The sequence below is a fragment of the Apus apus genome, chromosome 3 (assembly GCF_020740795.1).
Source record: "Apus apus isolate bApuApu2 chromosome 3, bApuApu2.pri.cur, whole genome shotgun sequence".
Classification (NCBI taxonomy): Eukaryota; Metazoa; Chordata; class Aves; order Apodiformes; family Apodidae; genus Apus; species Apus apus.
The window spans coordinates 70,106,308-70,122,473 of record NC_067284.1 but is presented as its reverse complement, the minus strand read 5'-3'; the positions used below and the strand labels follow the sequence as shown (position 1 = coordinate 70,122,473).

The following is a 16,166-nucleotide window of genomic DNA, read 5'->3' as shown; positions in this document are numbered from 1 at the left end:
CCTCTGCTATTCACAGCTATCAGAAACTATTGCACAAAGTCAAAGTTCACTGTGATAGCAGATTGTTCCTCCCTCTTAAATGTCAAGGAAATCTGATATCCAAATGCTTGCCTGCTGGGCCCCATGATCTGGCTCCTAAGACAAGCTTTCTCACCAAGCCTGCAGGTCCCCAGCCCACCCACCCTGGCTGCAGGGGAGCCTGGGGCTGAGCTGCCCAAACAGCGATGATAACCTTTAAAAGGCAGAAATAGAAAGGAAGGATGGCCAAACAGATTGATTAATCTGTTTGGATACTAATTAGTATCTGGTATGAGTATTAGGATACTAATTAGTATCAAAACAGGTGGAAAGAAATAGCATGGCCACAGTGATCTGGCCAGGCTCAACTGGGAGCCTCTTGCCAGGATGACAGGACAACAACAGTTTTCACATTTGAACAGAATTTACTTCATTGCTAACCACTGGTTTGGTCAGAGTATGCAACCACACTCTCAAAGCATGAACACCTTCATCCAAGATGAAGGTGAAGAGGGTCAGATTAGAAAGAGCTGAGTAGGGTAATCCTCTGGGCAGATGGAAGAACAGCACAGAGCCAGCATAATTGCCTCAGGGCAGTCCTGTGGATTTGTGTGGGGGCAAAGGCCAGTTTGATGCCACCAATCTTCTCAGCACTTAGATGAGAGCAATTTCCTGCCATTCACTGCAGCACTTCAGCTGCCTTTCATATAATAGAGTTCAGGAACACGGAGCTCCCACTGTGCTTCGTGGTACGGCCCATTTTTTATGCTGTAGAGAACAAACATCTACTTAGTGTTTTTACTAAAATGGGAACAGAGGCATGCTTAATGTATGAACACTTGTGATTCGTAAGAAAAACCCTCAACTGAAATAGAAAGGTCCACACTGTTTGCTGAAGATTATTGGAATTTGGATTCTAAAATGCTCTTTTGGCAATCTTTTCCAATTTGCTGATGGAATGATTAATTTTCAGGGCTAACACCACTAAAATATTATCTTCTTTGCCAAAGAGCTCCAGCAGCATCCACAATAATCCCAGCAGCTGGATCAAGAACTTGTAACCAGTTTCTGTCTCCAGTGTGTAGGAGATGTAACTTCATACTTTCAGGATGAGAGAGCAGTTAAAGAAGGAAGCATTTCCTTCCTTCAACTTTTCTTCAGTCTGGAGGTCACTAATCCTCCAACAGTTTACCACAAAGGTTGTCCTTTCTCTTTCTGCAGTAGAGGAAAGACAGCAAAACCAAGCTCTCCTTTTAAGCTCTTTTAATTAAACAACCAGGACCACTTCCCAATGGATTGAGTCCTTCCTGTGGGGTCTTTACACTGTACATTCACTCATACTCTACATAGAGACTTGCTTCAAGCATTTTCATGCTTGATCATCACTTTCTAACTAGCTGCTTCATCACTCCTGGGAGAGATAATGAGGCATTTCAGGGGTTTTGCCTGAATTATATTATCCCATCATATTATTGTATTATAGAATAATAGTAATCACAGAGCTTTAATTCCAGCTGCTATTATCTTTATTCTATTGTCTAGTACTACACTGAAAATGTCCTAGCCACCTGCATCTTCTGCTAACTCAGACAACTAACTATAACATCCAAATAAACCAAATTCTCCTTTCAGCCATACAACAAATAACCAGTTGACCAGTTTCTGATTTTATGATCATTTCTGAAATAAAAATAAAAACAACAGCAAGAAAAAATTCTTGAACAACCTATTAGGAACCTTTATTATAAGACCAGGCTGCAGCCTCTAACAAGTAATTTGCAGCAACAACTATAAAAACTTTCCACATTTCCACTGATGTCATAATGGTATTAAAAAAAAAATAAAAAATCCAAAGCAAACAAAAGTCAGTCTCCTGCTGAGTCACTTTAAAAACCATCCTGGATTCCACAGGTGCTTAAGCAGCTTCATTTGCCTCTCATCCTATCTCTTTAACATGCATCCCAGCTGGTCCTTATAACTAGAAAGTAACATAGGACATTTTAATTAGCCAGGGGGTTTGTTTAGTAAACACAGTGATGACCAAAAAGATCACAGGGGATAAGCCCCAGCTCTCTAGAGGACCAGACCTACTTTTAAAGCTTATCCTACCTCACCTGAGGAACTGGCAGCCAAGAAGCAGAACAGGGGCAAAGGGCAGCAATGACCCAGGATGTGCAAGGGTCATCTTCCCTGCCTTACCAGTAGGGCTGAAAACAGTAGTGCCCTGAGAAACACAGTTAACTGTATGCCAAGACGTGTCCATGGAACTGGCATGGAAGCAATTTAAAAAAGACAATAATTACCTCCTGAATAAGCTATTACATGATAGTTAATGTTAAATTTTATGGGAAAAAATAATGCAAGCATTGTTTACTCATTGAAATAAGCAAACACGCATCCCAAACAAATAAAAAAAAATCACACACTAAACTAACCACACACACACACAAAAACAAAACAAAAAACAAACAAACACAAAAACCCTGACCAAGCCAAATGGCAAACAAAAAAACCTATCTTCTAGCCATCCTTAAACAGCTCATTCAGGCTCGTGTCCATAATTACACTGTATATAATGCATAACACATACTATCTTCAACTGCAGTGAAATACTTTCACTTCCCAGGCAGTGAAATGCTAAGCAGGCTCTGCAAATAGTTGGTATGTTTTAGCACTGTTAATCTACAAAATCTTCACTTAAGTACACATAATGCTGACATCCATTGACTCCTGTTAAACCTACAGACATGTTACCAGAGGTATCAAGGCAACCCCTCACCAACTAAATAATGGGGCACTAAAACCACTAAGTACCTTTTAAGATTGCACCCTCTACTGTTTCTTCTTTTGATCACTCAAATGGGGTCAAGCCAGATGAATTATCCATCTCCTGCTGGACCACCCCCTCACAACCACAGCTCCCACAGGTCAATCCAAGCAGTCCTTGCCTCATTCACTCAAAATCAACATACATAAAGCACAGAGCTGGGATGACTGCAGGAAATTATCACTGGCTTTTTTCTGAAAGTCCAGGGCAGGAGGAATGAAAATTCAGTGCAAGGGGGCATTAATTGTTCATTACCCAGTTTTCTGAAGTTCGGATTTTGTTAAATTGGATGTCCTGGAAGAACAGTTGTAACTACATTAATAGCTGATTTCTATTTCAGTAAGTCAAGAGACTATTACCATTTACTTTGTTCTAGTACGAAAAAACCCTTCTTGTTGATTGGAATTTTGAGAAAAATGCTTAGACTGAGTTCTACCTTCAATTTCCCTTCTGTAGAATGGGATTAACACACTGCAGAATTATTCACTGCTGCTCTGATCAATGGAGTGACTTCTATATTCATCTGAGGATTAATATAAAGCCTCTGGGGTATCCCATCTCTCATATGATAGTGTAAATATTTAATGGTCAGTGGTGGTTCTTTGCAAAGAGGACTACTTTCTTAAATAATGAATCCAAATTACTAGAATTTCTTCTCTCCCTGTTATCTTGTGTAACTTGAACTCCTTTGCAGTACAGTACAATTGCAGTACAGATTTCACTGCGTATTTTTAAAATTATGATATCAAATTAAGATATTAATGTCTCGTGTCTGAAGTCTGCTCCTTTCAAGTACATGGGAGCATTTCAAGTGGATTCAAGGGACACAGCAGAGTAGCAGTGGACATACTGAGTATCTCATCTCCCCTTTGAGTACTTACTTATTTAGACTAATGGAATATATCTTTCACATTCTAAATCACATCAGGTTCCACTCTGCCATTTTAAACCAGTATCTGAAGGTCTTCTGCCTACATCCTGCAAGTCCAACTATCCAGTTTTGCAACTAACAGCAGACCAGAATTTAATTAATTTATTACCTTTGTAATTATTTATTTTTACTACAAGCCCTCTCATTCTGTGCATACGGGATTTTTAAGCATTAGTAAATACTGAATGTTCATCTGATTAATTTTTTCTCTGGAGGCAGATACCCACCTAAATACCCAATGATACATGACAGTGGTTTTCTGGTGCTTTTGATCTTCAGAGGATTTCCAGCAACTTCACAATGTCGATCTGCATCTGAGAATTTTAAAGAATGAAACTTAGATTAAAAATTGTGCCATTTAAAATATAATTAGGGTGCACCTAATTTAATTTTCTGACTTAGATTTTTTTTTAACAAATTTCTTTTTAGCATACTCTTCTTGTTTTCATCATTGATAATAATGATATTTAAAGGCAGGTCCTCAGTCATGCAAATGATGTTATGATTTATTGTTTTTTTCCAGTTAATGTAAGTTGTAACACAAATTTGATTGCTTTTTTAGCCTACAAAGTCTTTTGGAGACAGTCAGCTAGGCAAATGAAAAACAAATGAAAACATGAGTAGTAAAACAAAAGTAGCTCTGGCTATTACAAAAGAATTTACATGGAATTCTTTATGGTTTTTAAAAAGTTTGGCCGTAACTGGTGTCATACAGAAGTAAGAAGGATTTAAAGTTGGCACTATTGATTTTATGTATTACTCCCATGGTACAGCAATTCATATAATTCTCCATAAACACAAGGGCTATCTTGACAAGAAAATGCTTAAAAAGAACCAAGTCCCAAAAAACCCTTTACTGAAATTTTTTTTAACTAAGTGGTGAATTGTAACCAAGTATGTCAGAGCTCAAAGGTGTCAAAGACAATAACTTTCTATAAAGTAAGCAGTTCACTAACTACCTTAATTTGGTGCTAAAACTCTGATCTCACAACTTAAAAGGCACTATGAATACACAAGCAGAGAATCTGTCTAAATGCCCCAAATGTACAACTATTACTATATGCTTAGACAGAGGAGTCAATCAACCTAGGGCAAAAATTCCCAAGACACCGTGTTTCAGGAAACAGTTTCAGGACCATTGAAACTATACTATCTTTTTAAAAAACTTTTCAGAATTATTTGGTTATCTGTCTTCCAAAATCACGTAATTCCCATATTTGGTTTCTAGTAACCCTAGGAACACAGGTATTCCTTTTGTACAAAATTGCCTTCATATGTTGATTGTGAAGATCCAGAAATCCCTCACATGGAATTACTTCCCATGCATGTGTAGACCTTTGTGTAGGTTTTGCACGTGCACATGCAGATCTGAATTTTCTAACAAGCTTTACAATAGATAGATATTACAGATGATAGTAACTATAATTCCACTTTGTCTCCACCTTCTGTTTCACTCCAGCACAAGATACAGAGCTGAAGGACACACAAAGAGGATAAGATAATATATAGAACAATTCACATCTGAGAAAAAAGCCCACATTTACATCATCTTCATGCATGTTACCTAGGTATGTGCAAAATACTTGTAGGTCATGAAACCGCTTCAATGACTGAAATAAGTATTTCTGTATGTTCACAGACGTTTTACGTGCTGCAGACAAGGCACAACTTAGCTCAAATTATTAAGGAAACTTCTTAATACATGTGCTAAGTGTAAACAGTAGCTGGTACCTGGGAAGCCCAAAAGTTCCAGAGCCTTGAAGCTGAGTACATGAAGTACTTTATTATTTAACTTTAATAACAAAATATACTGTTCTCAGTGAAAAAAAATGCACTGAACCCAGTGCCTGGAACATTTTTAATATTCCACAACACTTCAAATATTTTAAGTGACAGAGTAGAACAATGTGTCTCCACTGTCTCCCTTAGTAAAATAAGCACAGACTATACAGTGAGCATTTTACAGTTACTTTGGGAACAGCAGAGCATTGCCTAAGAAGTAATTAGCAAGAAAATTTTCCATCTACATGTCTTCACTGTAAAAAAAGACATTGAATCATGGTGAGATATTAATATGCTGACTGAGAATACAGACGGCAAAGAGAGTACAGTTTCCATGCTTGAGGCAAACCACATTCACCACAGGTACTGGGTGGGTATTCTGAAGCACACCAACCTATTAAAACAGTTAAGTATGTTTATCAGCAGCAAACTTGCATCCACAATATGGTACTCCCACGAAAAGAAGAATAAAGTTTACTATTTTATGCACTATATACAGAAAAATGCAAAGTTAGATTGTACATCACTCTCACACATGTAAAACCACAGAATAAAATTTAAATAAGAATTTGTCAAAACCAAAATTTTCAGAAGCTCCTAAAATAAAATATGGGCCTCCAAATGAACATTAATAATCTTAGTAAGGGCAATGAAATAGTGGAAAGTATGAGAAATAAAAATGTATCAAAAAAAAAGAAAAAAAGAATTGGAGTATTACATTTGATAGTATATTTTTTCAAACACGAAAAGCAGAAAGTGTGCTAATGGCTGTAGCAATAGCCCACCAAGGTGTGAGGAAAATACAGAAGAAAGATAAAGGCATGGCAGAAAAGCTGAATTCTTTGCAGCCATATTCACTGCAGAAGAACTTTAACAACCTCACTTCCAAAACCCTTTTATGAGGAAAGTGTGAGAACTGCATCATGTCAAAGTGCCCATAGAAAATATTTTGAAATAAACTGGTTAATGAATAAAAACTAGTTAAGCGGGACCGGGTGGAATTTATCCAAACAGAAACTGCTGAGCACGTACACTACTGGTGTTTAACTAATGCTTAAACTGATTTTGATTCGAGAGAACAAAAACACAGCAAAGGTGATAACATTCTTCAGTTAAGTAGGTCTGCAGACTGGCAAAAGGGTTGAACTATTAATAGAGGCATACAGTTAAATACGGAAACATCAAGGGAGCCAACAAAGACCTTGTAAAGGAAAAACATATTTAATGTGTTCACATTATTCAGTGCCGTGTCCTTGCAAGAAGAGTATGACTATACTGGGCCTTACTAACCCAAGTGTTGCCAGCAAGGTGGGGGAGGTAACCCTTCTCCTCTACTTATCCCTGTGAAACCACATCCAGACCCTGTGACAAGTTCTGGGATTCCCACTATAAGATATAGACATACTAGAGAAAGTCCAGTTATTTAAGAGTCTGGTTTGGGGTTGGGATACAGGGTGTACACAGGGAGTCTGAGGGAATTGGGTCTGGTCAGCCTTAAGATGAGAAGGCCATGGGTAGACCTGATTGTCACCTGTAGCAGAGTATAGAGAAGACCAAGCCAGATGCTTCTAAGAGGTACACATAAACAGGACAACATACTATCGCTATCTGTGGTAAGTGACACAAGCTGGGAGATAGGAAATTCTTCAGATGTAAAGCAAGATTATTTACTGTGAGAAACACAGGAAAAGGTGCCCAGAGAAGCCATGGAGTCTCCATCCTTAGTGATATACAAATCTGTGTGAAGAAAAGGCCCTGAGCACTTAAGCTTTGTGCAAGGCTGGGACTAGAGATCTTCAGAGGTCTCTTCCTACTTACACCATTCTGCAAGTGTCACAGATCCGCCAGGATCCTCTAGGAATCGAGACTTGTACACACGCCACTGGTTGGGCATCCAACTTGGCATTTTCATCAGCTTTTAACCAACTGTGCCACCAAAGACCATTGCTGTCCAGCTATTACAAGGTACAGATTTTTTTTTTTTTTTTTCAGGGATTAGCATCTGATTAAAATTAATTGTCTATGTAATCCCCAAGGGATCTGTGCTACTCAACATACAAAAGATGAGGAAAAGACGTGATTAGAGAATTAAAATTCCCTGATAAGTAATCACTGAGCCTAGTCAATGCTCAAACTGATTGCAAATGGTGGCAGCAGCATCAAGCAACCAAAGTAAATTAATTCTTAAGTGGTAAAATGATTGTAACATATAGATACAACGAGTTCTACACAACCACCATGCAGAAGACATTTTATGGAGTCAGAGTCAAAAGCTTTTAAAAATGTCTAGATAACACTAAAAAGTGGTCACTTCAATTAAAATCAGAATATTAGAAACTATGATGACAGGAAAATAGAAAATGCATGACTCTCTCTAAAGTGATGGGAAACCAGTATCTTGAAGTGCATGTAATTTGGGGCACCCTAACCCTAAAGAGGATACAGTACAGTTTGAAACACTCCAGGGAACCACATTATGAACCACAGTGTGAGGTGGATTCTTTATGAGGTTATAACAGACTCGGTTCTGAACCTACAAATGCGGCGAGTGTTGTGGGTATTACAGAGATCAACAAAATCAGGAACAATGGAGAAGATGATAGTGAATGAGGCTTCTTTTAGATTTGAAAGGGGAGGGGTTTTATTTTTTTTTTAAACTAGATCTCTAGGTCCCTTAAGCTTAGAGAGAATCTCACTAGGGAGTTATTTGTCTTTGACATTCCATGACATCTCCATCAAAATTCAGATTATCTAATGAATGTACTGTGCTCTAGGTATTCCCTGAATTGTATTCTTCTTAGAAACCTTGGGGAAAAGACAGTGTGTTCTTTTAATTATTTTACTAGCTACTAAAATCTGGCACAAACCGTACTCAAAGAGAACGGTAGAGAAAACATTTTCATCCTAGATGCAGCCAAAAGATCACCCATAGCTATCACAATGAGGGATGTAAAACATTGTGAACTAATACCCATAAAGATTACTCACTTCAGATGAATGGGTAGTTTTATGTCAGTAAAACATAGGCTGCATGCTCACAAAGAAAAATCAGTAACATTTTGCATACTCTATTTAAATTTCATTTGTCTTTGTTTTATCCAACCAGACTGTAACAAGCAAGTACTGTGTACCAAACTTGTTAGTAAATCTGCAGATTTCAAGTTAAGTTTTTATTATGAACAGTGTACCCATTTCCAGGTATCTACATATACATACATATATATATATATAAAAATACAGACAGTATGTTGCCACACACTGAAAACATGTTGGCAATCATATCTGTATAGATGCACTGTAGTTACCCCAATTTAAATTACTATAATTAATACATATAGTTATATTGAAAAAACTATATCTGAGCAGGGGAGGGGGAAAAAAAAAATCCCCTCAACAACCTTCCTGTGCTGCTGTAATAAGGTTCACAGGCGCATGACATGGAGACAGACCCAATCCCCTCAGTGACTGGAGAAGAACACCCACTTCTGTTTACTCTAATTAAGAGACCTTCCACAGACAGGATAGTTTTGCTTAACTTTCTAAAACACATGCAATATATTCAAACTAAAAGAAGGTATTTTGCCTAATTTAGAGCATGAGAATTTCCTCTTACTGAAATAGTTCACCAATTCTAATTATTCTTGAAAATCCACCAAACATGTTTGTTACCAACAACTACAACGAGTCTGCTGTCTTCCAGCAGAAAAAGTCTGCTTTCCATGACGGGCTGTGCTCCTAGCAGGAGATGCCATGCCTTCTTAACCTCCTGGTGACCATCCCTAGGTTGAACTGGGTTGTAGAGGCATCATCATCTCTACTACCTCCTGCTGGCCCCTGAGCAGGGGTCATGCTATATGGTTCAGTAATGAGAAAAAAATAATCCTCTGCACTAACTGAAGGAATAAAGAACATAGAATAGGACCATATTTTCTGCCAGTGGATGTAATGGGCTGAAGGAGATTAATAATAATAATTCAAAAAAATGCTCTGACATTTGGTTTCATCGAGAAAATGACTGTGCTTGAAGTTAGCATCCTCAGAGGCTTCCATGCTCCTCCAAGAAAAAAGAATTATCTTCAGTTGTGTCAAAGTGGAATCCAAATATCAATTTATTTCATAAGCAAGCTCTGACTGGCTGGTTCAGACTTTCTCAGACCAGAAAGTAGCTTTATTCACAACCAAGCACTTCAACAAATTGCATAAGGTAAAGAAGACACAATAACTGGTACGCTGCTGGGGTAAGCACCCCACCATCCTTATGTCTTTAGATTTTATGATTTCTAGAATACAATTTTTTATTTACTTACTTACTAGGCTTTACTAGTAAGCAGGTAAAGGAACTAGTGTATTTGTCAGGAGAAATAACCCTGCATAAAGAGCAAGCATAATAGCTTGGTGTGAATGGAGAAAAAGGCAGTAAAAAAAGTATGTATTAAGAAAAGAACATAATTAGATACATTGATTCCCTCAGGGTCTATAGGATATATATACTTGGTGAAGAGTAAAATCAGGTTACATCTTTTAAGAATGTGATTTTTTTTTTTTTTCTTTTCTTCATGGCTCTATTATATAGGTATATAACTGTATTTCATTTATTTGTATGTTTGAATCTCGTTATTTTTGCCAACAGAGGAAACCTTAGGAAACAATTCTGGATATGATTACAACATAAATTGCTCCTTTACTTACTAGCTTTACTTTACTTACTAACAAAGCAAGGACAATGCAGGTAAAAACCATTTTACAGTTCCACAGAGACAGATATTGCCAGAAACAGAATATGTGCATGTATATATAAGGCTGTGTGCACACACAGAGAAACATGAGTTAAAATTAACCAACGTATTATCTGGCTTCCACTATTATGAAATAATTTGAACGCTGCGTTCAAAAAGCACTGACAACTGTGAGGGGTTTTTTTTCAGTCTAAGCTAGGTCTAATGAGGAGGCACCAGCAGTCAAAAAGATAAAATCATAAGGTCCAAATTTTGCTTTAAGCAGAACAAAAATAATGAAAAATGGAGACTATGGGAAACAATGTAGATCTTTCTGCTCTTGATGTTAATCTGATAAGACACTTTTTCATTCAAATGAACAAAGAGGAAGCATTCACAACACTGCAGTCTGATACAAGAATGACTCTTTCCTGCTGAAAAGCTCAGCTTTGCACTCCTTTGTTTTTAAGTTGAAATGTATATATTTGTTCTAGTATGATGATTAACACTTGAATGAAACTTTTTAATTATTATTCCTCTTCCTTAAACAAAAACTTCATCTTCTTTTGAGTTGAGTCACTGCATGAGAATGAGAAGAAATAGGGATATGGAAAAAAGACTCAAGGTTCAAGTTAACTTCTAAAATTAATTTTCCTCCATGATTCAGCAGAAAACAGTGCTGCTTACATAAGTTAAAAGGTACAATGTTTTCGTCTCAGAAATCTTATTTTGTATTAAGGATTGTAAATGTAACCCTAATCCAGCCTCAGACACACCTGTTACATAAAGTACAACCCATTTTGTTCACACAGTGGACATATGGCTTCCTTAAACCTGAAAGTTGCTCCTGACTTTCATAGCTTCAAAAGAAGAAATAAAATGGCTAACAGGAAAACTACACAAAAAACAATCAACTGAAATGCCTCCCATGTTCTGGATGACTGCAGAAATAGGCACAGAGTTTGCATGTGAAGAATGGCTGGTATTAAAAGTACAACAGGGGAAAATAATTACTCAAAACCAGATTTTAAGCCCCATGGAGGAAATTTCTTACAGTCAACATTCACATCATTGGCATCCCAGTTAAATATGCTGGGAAAAGTAATCTATTAAACACAGTTATAAACCCAACATCTAATATTCTAAAAAGGTCTTTTAAACTCTAATACAGTTGACAGTATAATCAGCCAGCATGGCTCATCTTGGAATACCAAGTGTCAGCTCCAACAACTATGGAAGACTGGGAAACATAACCAAACTAAGAAAGCAGTAAAACAATGTGCTCAGTCAGCACAGGTACAAAACCTGCCGAGATATTCAGTGACTTTGCAGCAGAATTCATATGCATATGCACATAGAGAGATCTACTGTTGCTATCTACAACTCATAACCTTTTGTCATACTACTGGTGAATGTATCAGTTCTTTATATTTTGCCTGTAAAAAAAACCAAAGCATAATACATAATTTTATTTAAAACAAAACTTTAAAACTGGAACAGACAAAAAATGCAACTATGATGTAATAACAAACATAGTTGTCACCACCATGTGATCACCATAGTAACAAAGGGCTTTATTACAGGCCAGGTTTAAAGTCTTATGCACCCTCAGCTCCTGAACTCCTTGACCAACCCCAGAGAAAAGGTCAAATGTACAGACCTATGTCTTCTGCTCAGCAAAAGAATAAACAGACAATATAAAGGTAGACTTCTTTCACGTTGCCTTGTAGGAAGCATGCTTCTATGTCATGGCATTGATTTTCTCTCCTTGTCCCCAAATATTTTTTTTAATGACTTTTTTTTATAAGCAAATGAGGCAATAGTTATCCCCTTCTTAATTGCTCTGAAATGTTCCCCAGCCTGAAATCTGTTCAAGGCAGTCAAACTTTATCCAACGTGTTGGTGAGATGCTGGACAAATGAAAAAATGAAAAGCAAAAGTGTATAGACAAGAAATGTTTATTGAAAAAGAAAATAAAATTAAAAGACAAAAATGGGTGGGAAGCACAGCACACAGAACTAAGAATTAAAAAAACATCTTACATTCTGCCTTAATGGCAGCACAGTTAATAGGGACAAAGGGACGTCTTGCTGCCTGCCGCAGCCGGAGGGTGTTTTTGCAGACCTGACGGGCCAGTTTTGTCCAACAGGTTGTGTGAAGGAAGAAAGCCTGACGTGTTTTCACTGCTGACTTCGGACTCCCAGTGTTACGAACTGGAGTTCCCTGTGTGGCCTGTCGGGACATGTGAGTTCTAACATGGGATTCCTACAAAAACAAAGAAACAAATCACAACGCATGTATCTCCATTACAGCATGAAAAAGCTAAAAATAAATTCAAAAGGCTAATCAAGTAATATGCATGAGCCCCATTTTTTGTAAAGTGCTTATGTATGAAGCTGTAAAACACAGAGTAGAGAACTCTACTGTGAGTGCCAACCTAGGTGAGATATTGTGTAGTCATATTAACGTTTCAGAGATGAAAGGTAACGTGTGTCTACCAAAACTGCATGAAGCCGATGTTTACCTAAGACTTAGTCAAATAAAGACATGGCAGGACCTGTACACTCTTCAGTTTTACTTAATTTATTAATCCTTTTCCTGTCTCAAGTTTTGTAATACCAAAGTTGAACACATACATAAAAAAACCCATTCCCTTAAATATTCAAATCACAGCAGTCTTGTGAAAGCCCCACGTTTTGTTTTAGGAAAGTTTTTCTACACACTCCTACCTCTGTAGGTTGGCTGGAAGACAGTTTATCTTCATCTGTCTGGGTGGGCATTTTCAGGCCACCATATTTCTTCCAGTAAATCCAGCATGATGCACACAATCTACATTGCATATTAGGAGGACCCCACGAATACCACTGGTGAGACTGTGGAGCTAAGGAGGAGAAAACATCACAGGTAAACTGGCACATGCTATACTCAGAACACAACATAATAAATACAAAGGCTGTAAGAGATGGCTTTATATGGCCATAATATATGGCATTAGAAGAGTGTTATAGGCATAAAGATTTAATACATTTGGCATCTAGAAAAGAAGAACTTAATTTTTCGTTGATTTTTTACAAAAGCACCCCAGAAGTCAACTCCAAATGGAGTTTTGTAATCTTTCATGAGGAAACTATTATTTTTTTAAAATTATTTGAAAAACAACAAAGTATGTAACTGGAGTTTTCTATAAAACGTAGCTGTAATTTAATTGGCATTTAAGAGACAGGCAGCCATAACAAGGATAAGTTAAGAGCTCTCTTATGTTAGGCCATTTCAATTCTTTCAATTTCTGGATTTTTATATCTACTTTCATATAACCTATGCTGAAGGCTGTTACTACAAGAAATCCTACAAGGACCATCAGAAAAACACCAAATACTAGGGAAAAAAAAACATCGGCAGAATGGGGAAAACAGAACAAAACCAAAAGAAACAATTCAGAACTCCTGCAGCCTTATAGAATCAAAAATATATTTGAATGCAGTATTCTGAAGGTAAAGGCATAAAGTACCAGTGCCATCATATTGTAATACTTTATCTTTCTGTATTTTCTGAATTGTTAAAAATAAATCATATCATATCATTGACATTTAGTCAATGCATTGAAGGCAGCTCTAACTTAAAAGCTCCTTCTGCCACCCAAGTAATTGAAAATTATTCTCTGTAGCATGAAAACGAAAGTACGTGCATTTGTTTTCTAAAAAAAAAGGTTGTATATTAAGATTAATCTGAAGTCCTGAATTATTTTTAAAAAATAAATTTTACTTACTATAGCAGCTTTCACAAGCCCGACCTATTAGTGCGGCCTGTGCCTGATAAGAGGCTCCCATTGCTCCATTCACAGCAGCAGGTTTCCCATTGCTGCTGGATATTTGATTGGGATTTGGCTTATTGCTTATAATAAAAATAAAAAAAAAAAGAAAAGTTATTTTAATAACCAAGTAATCAACATGAAAACAAACAATCTAATTCTGGAATTCTGCTGTATGGTGACAAGATCCATAAAATCTCCTCTAAACAACAAGACTAATTTTTATAAATGTCTCAGTTTCAGCATGATAAGAGACTTGCTATGTGAAGAGCTGCTTTGATAGTCAAATTTACCGATCTTTGTAAAATGCTCTCCCATGGTCTAAGCTACTCAGCAAGCTACTAAAAGACCAAGTCTCAGGATCAAGCATTAAGAAAAGCCAGACACAGCACAGAATTCAAGTAGGGGGTTCTGGGCAACAGGTAAGGCTTTACAGGGTGAGGCTGAACTTTGGGTGAAGTGCAACAAGTAAGAGCAGTAACACTGCCATAATGCTACAAAGGCTGTTCACCCTAGAAGAGGGTCTGCTGCCTCCTATCTCAAGCAGAAGTACTCATCTTCCCACCAGCTGCAGTAAACGTGCATGTCCTAGAACCCTGGGAAAACTCATCCGCATAATATCAGGCTCATCTGTCTGGGTTCAGTCCTAAACTACTTCCTTTTTGAGAAGGATGAAGAACTGGTTTTGGATATATATTTGTTATATTGTTATAGTGATTATTTTACCTCCTAATACTTCAGTAAAGTTAATTCAGAGAGAATTAAATTACCCTGCACTAGGTTAAGTACGACATTTCCAAAGCTCCAACTGTGTGTGTGTGTTAATTACTCCTTTAACATACTCTCAGTATAAGGCAAGGCTGCATGCATTGATTCCTAAAGATTATTATGTGTTACTTTAGGTAGCATAAAATATAGTCAAGATCAGGTAAAATGACTAATTGAAGAAACCTTTTCTGTATCCAGTCTCTACTGGATACTCTCTATTCTACTCCAAATGCCAGAAGGTTTGTCTCCTGCCTTCTCCTTTTTCACTATACCCAGTGAGTGCCATCTAAGCCACTTCCAGGTACTCTTTATCAAGTACCTTGGGCTCAAGGTACAAGAGAAGGGATCAAGAGACGATTAAGTCTCCCACATTATGATCTGTTGCTTAGCTACCTTCCAGAGAAGCCATCAATTGAAAGTGAATCTCTAGTATCGAGGACAGAAACTTTTTTTCACAAGAAATACCTTAAGATCAAGTTCAAAAAGGTATTCAGCACTAAGAATCATTCTACTCAAGATATAAAATGCAATAAATCAATCTTGAAACAATGTTAGCAATGCATTTACCAATGAGATTGCACAGTTATGTCAAAGAACTGAGACACCCTACCACCCTCTTAGCATTTCCTATGAATTTTGTCTTGACATGGAGGCAAAAGAGAGATGGTAAGAAAGATATCAAATGCAAAAAATACTACATTTCAAAACAGGTTTTGTCATCCAATACAGCTAGTCCTTACTGTGGACATATTGACAAAGTCCTGAATTGTCCACAAAGACAAAGGAAATTAAATTTTAAAAGCATTTGGTAAAGACAGAGCATCTTCCCAGTATTCCTAAAGAAGGCATTTCCCTGAGAGAGTTAGGGAATATCCATACCAGAGTTCTCAGCTTTTTTTAAAAGGTATCATTTGTTAGGGATTTGAACTTCAAAGCTCACACCATTTCTTCAGAGATGAGATTAAAAGACTGAATTTAACACACATTTTGTATCATTAAATTTTGAGAGAATTTTGAGAGATATGAGAATGAAGACCTATTATATGGAATTTATACAAGTCATCAAAAAGACAACAGTGGATTTTCAAAGTATCCTAGTCTTGTATCATATAAATGCTTGTAACTCTGGGAAATTCACATATATGTAAACTGAATATACCCACAAAAAGCTTAAAAGAATGTTATTTGTAATCCTCTCTCTTCTCATAACCTTGAGGAAATTATGAAAATGAAATGTATTTTAACTTGTTTCTGTAAGCTGCACGTTAACCAAAGCAGGCATAGCATTGAGTTTACATCTAAAAGAACAGATAAAAA

General features: G+C 37.0%; 1 protein-coding gene across 5 annotated transcripts in view; it reads right to left on the bottom strand.

Moving 5' to 3' along the window:
• The window catches only part of MTA3 (metastasis associated 1 family member 3), a 136,307-nt gene that overhangs the window by 41,905 nt on the left and 78,236 nt on the right, over positions 1 to 16,166 (bottom strand). For all 5 annotated transcript variants that reach the window (XM_051615932.1, XM_051615937.1, XM_051615933.1 and 2 more), the window contains exons 12-15: positions 14,040 to 14,164; positions 13,003 to 13,154; positions 12,316 to 12,538; positions 4,004 to 4,090 (exon numbers count right to left, since the gene is read on the bottom strand). In XM_051615932.1, the coding sequence (XP_051471892.1) occupies positions 4,004 to 4,090; positions 12,316 to 12,538; positions 13,003 to 13,154; positions 14,040 to 14,164 (587 nt within the window). The remainder of the gene's footprint in view (positions 1 to 4,003; positions 4,091 to 12,315; positions 12,539 to 13,002; positions 13,155 to 14,039; positions 14,165 to 16,166) is intronic.